This window comes from Polyodon spathula, chromosome 12 (assembly GCF_017654505.1).
Source record: "Polyodon spathula isolate WHYD16114869_AA chromosome 12, ASM1765450v1, whole genome shotgun sequence".
Taxonomy (NCBI): domain Eukaryota; kingdom Metazoa; phylum Chordata; class Actinopteri; order Acipenseriformes; family Polyodontidae; genus Polyodon; species Polyodon spathula.
Genome location: NC_054545.1, coordinates 14,933,162 through 14,942,355, shown reverse-complemented (window position 1 = coordinate 14,942,355; position 9,194 = coordinate 14,933,162). Strand labels below are relative to the sequence as shown.

The window sequence follows — 9,194 nt, the reverse complement described above, 5'->3', positions numbered from 1 at the left end:
AAAGTTTAGTAAAACCTGTGCAAATTGTAAAGCCTAGAGAAGTATGGTAAAGCATACTAAAAACGATGGCAAGCTATGGTAAATGCATTTATAAACATGGGAATAGCATGGCAAAACTACCAGATTACTGTGCAAATTTACTGTGGTACACTTTTAGAAGGGTAAGGTCCTCCATATACCTCTTGTGTTCTCTTATACTCTCAATAACCGGTAAAAAAGAATGTCCTCACCAAGTTTCATCAAAGGTGGATAAGCAGCTCTCTCGATATACAGCGGTTCAAAAAATGTGTCTGTGTGGGGTCCAATATACAACACATAACCCACTGCCAAATATAACATGACTTTGGAATGGGCCGGTCTAGAAAACAGATGGTACATTGGTCTCATTTTAAGTAAAGGTGATTCATTATGTTGACTGTTTAAAGACAGTTCAGTCTGTGTGAGAGTAGATCATTTTATCTTGTCATTTTTTTCTTGTTTGATTACATGAATAGTGTAGACAGGGTGTTAGTCACACACTGAACTTGAGCTCATAATGCAACCCACATGGTCCGTTCTCTAGTTTCCACTGCAGCCAATAGAGAGCACTGTTTTACATCACTGAGAACTTCTTTAGTTCTAGCTGCCTGCCATAGACATCTGTAACGTAGGCTAGATTAGCATACCTACATGATTTTATATTAGCAAACATCAGCGCCATCTAGAGTACTGCTGTGCATTGCTTTTAAAACAAAAGGAAGCTTAAGCCATAGACTATCTAGCCTAAGTTACTAATATAACTAGAACTCAAGAAAAAAACACCTTAACACAAAAAAGAGTATTTGATACTTGAGTATAATAAGAGCAAGTATCATAAAAAGGATACAGTGAAAATAATAGAAGAAATTATAATTTGTGAAGGTGAATTAGGGAATCACAGCCTCCCCCCCCCCCCAAATCCTGGAGACACAAGCCACTGCCACCAACCCATACCCCCACCCCCCATTAAATTTTCAGACTAATCTGTCACTGGTGGAAGCTATCCCTGAAAGATACCGCATGTACAAGCGACTGCCCTTCAATCACAACCACCTCTTGGCTCTTGCCAGATTACCTTGCAGTGTCCTTTTTTTTTTCTTACCCGGTGGTCCCCTGCCCTGTAATTAATTTTCACAGTGCACTGTTTGTCTGCTCGTCTGATTGATGCTCGTTCTTTCAGTAGCTTATTATCTCAGAAGCTACACTGCTGCCTCCTGTCCGCCGGCACTGCAATATGATAGAGCTCTCTTTCTGCAGAAGACACAGCTGTCTTCTGCTGTAAGCACGCTAAAGCAGACAGGCAACTGTAAAGGGAGGGGGTGATGCAGAAGTGAATGCTAAAAACGTTTTCTCTGTTATTACAGCACATTCATTCATTCAGGCTAAAGAGATGATAGGATCGATAATTTCCTGCTAGTCCTAGGGTTAAAGTCTATTCTGAAAGGTATTTAAGATGCAGCAGAGCTTATTGGTTACTTTGAGAAAAACAATAATCAGACACGACTTTATCTGAATAAGGAGGTCTAGTCCGTTTTCGTCCAGTTTTAGCTGTAAGGACATATGTTTCCTCGTCCTTGAAATTACCACACAAGATTCAGAGTTCGTGCTAATCTTGCAGCACTAGGAGGTTATACTTTGATGCGTTCTTTGTTATAGCTCTATATGTATACGTTGTTTTTTTGTGGTGGTTGTTATACAGTTTCTTTTTTAAAGTTTTTTTTTTTTTTTTTTTTTACAGGAAACATCTGTAACAACTTTCTACAATATGAAAAATGTGTATTTTAAAAGCATGGGACATCTTTAGTCTTAATTCATTCTTATTCAAATACAACAAGCATTGATTCAAAGCAGTTATTGCAACATATATTTCTAGACGTTATATACAAGTCCATTAATCATCGATATCAGCACAGAGTGATCAATACTACCTGGGATATCAAGAACCCTCTTTCAGGGCAGGATGGAGAAGTCACACTTTGTCTTACATCCCAGATACTCTTTTACATTTACTAATCACTTTATTAAGCTTAAATCCTATGCATGTATAAGCTAATTGTTTACATTGTGTCAGGGCTGGGGACGAACCCTGTTGATATACAGATAACCATGTAAAGCTTGCTTTTTCCCGTTATTCTCGGGTATTCAGGACACGCTAGTTACATGTCCCACAGTTTGAGTAGTTTAAAACAAAGCCATCTATTAGGTACTAAGCCGTTCTTGAGTCTTTATCTCGCATGCTGAGTAACTGAAACTAAAACGTTCTTTATTAATAGCATCTCTCTTTGGTCTGTAGCCCCACCTGTTCCTAACCATCTCCAGCACAAATACATTTTAATGTTGGCTTCTACTTTCTTGACACATTCATTAAAATGAACTCTTCGGTCTTTTCAGTACAGCATCTGTTATTTGGGCAGACGTTGACGAAACATTGTGCATCTTTATATAGGAATAGTTCTTGTGATTTATAAGCCTTGAATAAAATGGAGAGAGAAAACTAACAATATCACGCAAAGTTTAAGCATTTTGGAATCCTAGAACATTGTGTTATGCATAAGGAGTATAAACACATGTGTGTTCATTTACTGTATTTGCCCTGTAGTGTTTATGTTGGTAACAACTGTTTTTAAAGATATGTTTCTAATCTGCTTTATAAGATCTATGATTCATAAATATTTTGTTTTACAGTGTACTTTGTTTTAGGGTGCTAATCTGTAGTGACGCAAATACTTGGTCCGTCTTTTTTATTGCTCATGTTCGTTTTATTTCTACACTGTAGTGTTTATTTTGACAACACGTGTTTCGTGCATTCCCAGATAAGTCAAATAAACACAAAGATGTGTTTAAAACGTGTTGCATGATATTTATGTTTAATTCTTAAACATTTGATTTGACGTTGTCTATTGCGATGTGGTGTGCGTGCAAGTAGCAGTTACAGAAGCCTCTGTCCTTTTAACTCTGAGATTAGGACATGCTTTAATGTTCTGAAATAGGGTCATTAGCTTCTTGCATAAATAAACTTCACAGCTGGTGGAGAAACAAGAAACGTGAACCCCAAGGCCTCTTTAGGGCGATACTTTAAACGAAGAAATAAAAAAAAAGGATTTTGAAATAGTAGGGGAGACCGGGGACTGTTGAATTTCTCCAATCAGATGCAAGCCAAAGAGCCAGCATTCAGTCGGAACATGCTCAGTTCAAGTCTCTGTCTGCCTGTGGAAGAGGAGCGGTCTGTGCCAAAGCCCTGATTTTATCTACAAAAATCGATTTTTGACCTAGTAGTACATTTTTTCCTCAATTTTATTTTTGTGATATATACATGTGTTACCCAATTTATGGACCAAGGCTTTTAACATGCTCATCTCTGATCTCCTGTATTTATAATTGACACAATTGGTTGCTCTCAGTTTTCACGGGGTTGGGGGCCAGTTGCAACACGTGTTACAATTGACCCCATACACTATTAGCTAAATTATATTTGGGCACATGAATCTTGCAGTGAAGAAAAATAAATATTCACACATAACAATTGTGACTTAGAGTGATATATTTTTGCTTAATGTTAGGGATGTTACGTTTTAAAAGTAGGACAACAAAAAACAAAATCCCTTGTGTGAACGTTTTTATTTTTCAATACAGATATTCAGTTTTTTAGTTAAATGAAAACAAACATTTGCTTCATGTTAAAATTGATCTTATTCAATGAAACATTCAATTTTGAGTTAAATAAAATGTGTTGTTACATATTTAATTATTGATCACACAATGTTATATCTGAACTTTCTGAATAAACTTTCTAGAAAAGACTTACTTCAGAAATCAAGTTGTTCGTTCAAAAACATGACATGTATTATTATTATAGTTTATTGTACAACACGGTCAAAACTACTAGGACTGTTTTAACACATTATCGTCGCAGCATTTGCTTCCACTCAGTTTTGTGTTTTGGAGTCATATACAGCCCTGCAAATGTTCCCATGGAGGAGTGGTGAGTGTCGGCGTATGGAAAGCAGTGTGAGTTTGCTGAGTTCTGAGGTTTTTCCCTTCATACAGTAGCCGTTTTCTTTCATTGCCTTCTGACTATTTCCAAGCATCGGGGCAACGCGTAGCTACCGACCTTCTTAAAGGCGCAGCATAATGTTACCATTGCTCTGTAGTCATTAGAGAATGCTGTAGCATATTACGCACGCTACTAATTTTTGAAATTATAGTGAAGTGCCAGTTGCGTACTGTCTGGAAGCATTCAAACACTAGCACCAACTATCAGTTTTAACGATCCTTTTTTCTTGGATCGCCACCTTGGAAGTGTCAGGAGTAAATTCTCTGGATCCCTTACTTTTACGAGCCCACTGGGGAAGTTGTAAATGTAAAGTGAACTATGTGAGCCCAAACAGTTTGCAATTGACCGTGTAAGAGTTTCTCATTTTAAAACTATTTTCAAAAGTTAGAAATATGTTTTCTGTAAATGTATCAGAGTAATGTGACTCAGCTGAACAAACAAGTTTGCTTTAAATTTATTATTATTATTATTATTATTATTATTATTATTATTATTATTATTATTATTATTATTTATTATTATGTAATAATAACAAGTTTATTAGTTGAATTACATTAGGTATATCTATGTTGCACGCAAACTAAGTTCTGACTGAATAGTTTGGGTAAACCCAGCCATTGCTTGATTTAGTATAGATTTTTTTTTTTTTTTTTTAAGAAAAAAGAAAACTGGTAAACAAACACAAAATGCATGTTTTCCTTTTGCTTCGTTTTCCAGTAATAATAATAATGTTGACAAACAACTCGAAGATACAAAAATGAAATTCTCAAGGACTTTTCCTTAACAAACATATACAAACATAAAAACAATATATAGTCAAGGACTTGTTCAAATCCGAAAAAAGTTTTATGAAAATATTAAGAACTGCACAATTTCTGAATCGCCCGCGCGTTTCCAGCATGTTATATTCGGAAATGGTTTAGCAGTGGTTTAGAAACGTATTTTAAGAGTTTTCAATCCAAATTAGTTTATTAGTTTAAATTAGTTTATGAGTATTGCATCAAAAACAACCAAAAACACTTATTAAAATGACTTTAAGCAGCAAAACACATAGCAGTTAAATTCCCATAATGATAAAAAGCACATACATCGGTTTTACTGAATGGCTGTTTAATTCATTAATCTAGAGAGAGAGAGAGAGAGAGAGAGAGAGAGAGAGAGAGAGAGAGAGAGAGAGAGAGAGAGAGAGAGAGAGGATAACTCATCAGTCGCATGCGTAAATATTTATGTCATACATATTTATGTATGTAATCTAAACACAATTTATTTATTTGTGTTCTTATAGATTCTTTTGGAAAATGTGTTTATATAAACATGTTTATATATATATATATATATATATATATATATATATATATATATATATATATATATATTATATATATTGTAGGTTTCCAGCCTCCTGTCTCTGCGTCCTTTAAGAGTTGCTGCATGAAATCCTTAACTGACAGAGTTGCGTTCTACTACCTGTTTAGACGATCTTCACAAGTTCGGTTCTGTTGGGCGCTTTGACTCCGGGAAGAGTCTGTGATCCCTATTGGAATGACATCACTGAACGACGCTCTTGGGTGCACTGGGGCAACCACAATGGGAGGAGTGCGGTAATAAAACAGAGCCCAGCCCCTTGAAGTACAAAGATATATAAAGGAGAGTAACGGCTATGTACAGAGCACTGCTAAATTGAAATCTGCAACAGGGGAATGAATGAAACCTATTCAAAGGATTTTTACCTGATGGTTCTCAACAAGTGAAGACAGGCATATATTAATTCATTAAAAACGTAAAGGGGAGCTTGGAAACTGAAGCAGAATAAGTAACAAATGAAACTACCCTGCAATTTGAAGGAACATGCACCAACAAGAAGTCATTACATTTTAAAGGAACATTATCTTAGATTTTCCAATTTACATCATTGAAAGGCTAAGTGGGGTTTCAGATTTGCATGCTTGATATGTAATTTTCTGTTGAACATTTAAAGTTGCTGAAAATAGTGTACTACTGGACTACAAGGACCTGTTACAAAAATACTTAGGGTTCACACTTACTTAAAAAGCAAAATAACCACAGCTGGTTCATTCTGGGGACACAAAAGAGTGAAGCCAGTTTAACTGCTCATTGCAAGACAGCAAACGTTTTGTTTACCAGCATGGCTCTTTGGGACACAGACTTTGGAGCGAAGGGAAGTGGCACTGCCAAGGACTGGGGTGTTCAGATCCAGCCTGCACTCTTAGCATCTTTCTTGTTTCTGGTCTGTCTCGAAGCCTGGCTGTGGGTGAGGAATCTGAGACAGAACAGACGCTTGCCTGGCCCTTTTGCCTGGCCAGTGGTGGGCAATGCCATGCAGCTGGGGCAGATGCCCCATATAACTTTTTCCAAACTGGCCAAAAAGTATGGCAATGTCTACCAGATCAGCCTGGGCACCAACAAAATTGTTGTTCTAAATGGAGAGGTCGCAATACGACAAGCCTTGCTTAAGCACAGCACTGCGTTTGCTGGTAGACCCAATTTTGGCACTTTTCAAATGGTCTCTGGTGGCAAAAGTATGGTTTTTGGGGGCTACACCAGGCTGTGGAAGGAGCATCGGAGAATTGCTCAGTCAACAATTAGAGCTTTCTCCACAGCCAACAGCCATACCAAGAAACTCTTTGAGCAGCATGTTGTGGGAGAGGCTATAGATCTCATCAAGGTCTTTCTGCGCCTTGGCGCTGATAGTTGTTACTTTGAACCCGGTCACGAATTAACAGTGGCCGCTGCCAATATCATCTGCGCCCTTTGTTTCGGCAAGCGCTACAGCCACGACGACCAGGAGTTTAAAACCCTTCTGGGCAGGGTGGACAAGTTTGGTCAGACGGTGGGTGCAGGGAGTTTGGTGGATGCCATGCCTTGGCTGCAGGCTTTTCCAAACCCAGTCCGCAGCGGTTACCTGAACTTCAAAGAACTCAACAATGAGTTTTTTGAGTTTGTGAAAGATAAGATCATCCAGCACCGGCAGACCTATGACCCCGAAGTCACTCGAGACATGAGTGATGCTATCATTGGCGTGATAGAGCATGGGACGGGTACCGGAGATGGTCTAACCAAGGAACATGTTGACGGTACTGTTAATGACCTGATGGGTGCTGGGCAAGACACCATCTCAACAGCACTCCATTGGGTTCTCTTGCTGTTGGTGAAGTACCCCAATATCCAGGCCAAGATTCAAGAGCTGATTGACAAAGAAGTGGGCCGGGAAAGGTTGCCTACCATTGAAGACAAAAGCAAGCTTGCCTACCTAGAGGCTTTCATCTACGAGACCATGCGCTTCACCAGCTTTGTGCCAATCACCATCCCCCATTCCACCACCTCCGACGTGACTATCGAAGGCCACTACATCCCAAAGGACACTGTGGTTTTTGTGAACCAGTGGTCAGTGAACCACGATGAGCTGAAATGGAAGAATCCTCATGTCTTTGAGCCCTCCAGGTTTCTGAATGAGAGTGGGGTCATCGACAGGGACCTGACCAGCAGCGTGATGATCTTCTCCATGGGAAAGCGCCGGTGTATCGGTGACCAGATTGCCAAGCTCCAGATATTTCTGTTCACAGCCATCCTGCTTCACCAGTGCACCTTTGAAGCGAATCCTGCAGACAAACCCAGCCTGGATTGTTCCTATGGGCTAAGTCTGAAACCCATCCACTTCGCTTTGACTGCTAAGCTAAGGGGAACATTTCTAGACTTGGTTTCACCAGCATAAAAAGTCAGACTTTTTTTGTACAACCTTTCATTGAGATGTATCATCCAGACACACTCCAGTATTCCAGTAAGTCATTATTTTCTGTGTTTTAAAACTAGGGGTAATCAGGTTTGAGATTAGAAAGGTTTGGTATTATTTCACTTGATGTCCTAGGACTTGATTATCTGCAAGATCTTTTTTCAATCAGTTGTTCGTAATCAATGATCCATGCTTGGTAATCACTTTATAAACCCCTGTTTTATAATTGAAAAGTTTAACAACCACCCATAACAGATTAAAAACAGAATGGCTTCAGAGTGCTGTAGATTTGCACTGATTAAAAAACAGCTTGTTTCATTTATTTACAGAAAAGTGTGATGATTGAGTGTTTTAAAAATGACCGGAGTAAAGGGAACAGGCAAGTTACAGTTAAAGTAAATGAAAAGTATGTTTTTTTTTTTTTTAATTTGTGTTTTTTAACCAATAAAAAAGACAACTTGTTACTGTACAGGCAAAACACTATAAAAACAGGAACATCTTACTGTTTCACTCAAACATGACAAGCTATAATCAGACAGTTTCTATCATTATTATTATTATTATTATTATTATTATTATTATTATTATTATTATTATTATTATATTAATAATAATAATAATAATAATAATAATAATAATAATAATAATAATAATAATAATACACAGTGCATTCTAATACAGGCATCATTCCAATATTTGGTGTCCGTTTTGATTTCAGGGGTTTTCAATTCTAGCTATGGATATCCATAACAGTCCAGGATCTTGATTTCAACCAGTTTCTATTTTAAAATCGAATTCTGCAGTCTGATACACATAGACCAATCACAGTAACAACAGGCTATTCAGTCCATCTCTAAAGTTTGTCTGTGCGTTCTGAGTGAATGTGCAAAGCAAAGCAATGCAGATTCAAAAATAGTAAGTGTTTCCTGGTTCTAGCAAAAGCCTGGTGTGGGATTGAGAACGTTCTTCAGGATCCTTTTAAAAAGGACTACAACTTCTATATATGTGATGAGATACATTAATGACAGTGTGATCCGCTTCAAAATGACAAGTCTGCAGGTGTGTGCTCTCCCACAACAATCATCCCCACACTGTATACAAATACCTCTGCAGTTATATGGTGTTTTATTTTAAAAAGCAATTCAGAAGGCATTTATTTATTGTTGTCAAATGTGTGTTTTTTATTATTTTATGTTATAGCAGGTGAACATTTAAATATCAGTATTAATTTAGAAAACACTTTACTGAACATTATCACATACTAAACTACTATTTACTGTGCTATTTTAGAAATATTAATCAGGTCTTGGCACAAACACATATTGTTCTTGTTATAGATTATAGTTTTTACCATAGCGCTTTCTATTATAT

At 37.5% G+C, this 9,194-nt stretch overlaps 1 protein-coding gene across 1 annotated transcript; it reads left to right on the top strand.

The window, feature by feature from the left end:
- The first annotated feature begins 5,727 nt into the window (after window positions 1-5,727).
- LOC121324443 (cytochrome P450 1B1-like) lies at window positions 5,728-8,145 on the top strand. Its single transcript, XM_041266332.1, has one exon. The coding sequence runs from the start codon at window positions 6,219-6,221 to the stop codon at window positions 7,803-7,805; it is 1,587 nt and encodes a 528-aa protein (XP_041122266.1). The 5' UTR covers window positions 5,728-6,218; the 3' UTR covers window positions 7,806-8,145.
- The last annotated feature ends 1,049 nt before the right edge of the window (window positions 8,146-9,194 follow it).

What these genes read in the sequence shown, in the direction of transcription:
- LOC121324443 (XM_041266332.1), top strand. Translation starts at nt 6,219, where the DNA reads ATGGCTCTTTGGGACACAGACTTTGGAGCGAAGGGAAGTGGCACTGCC.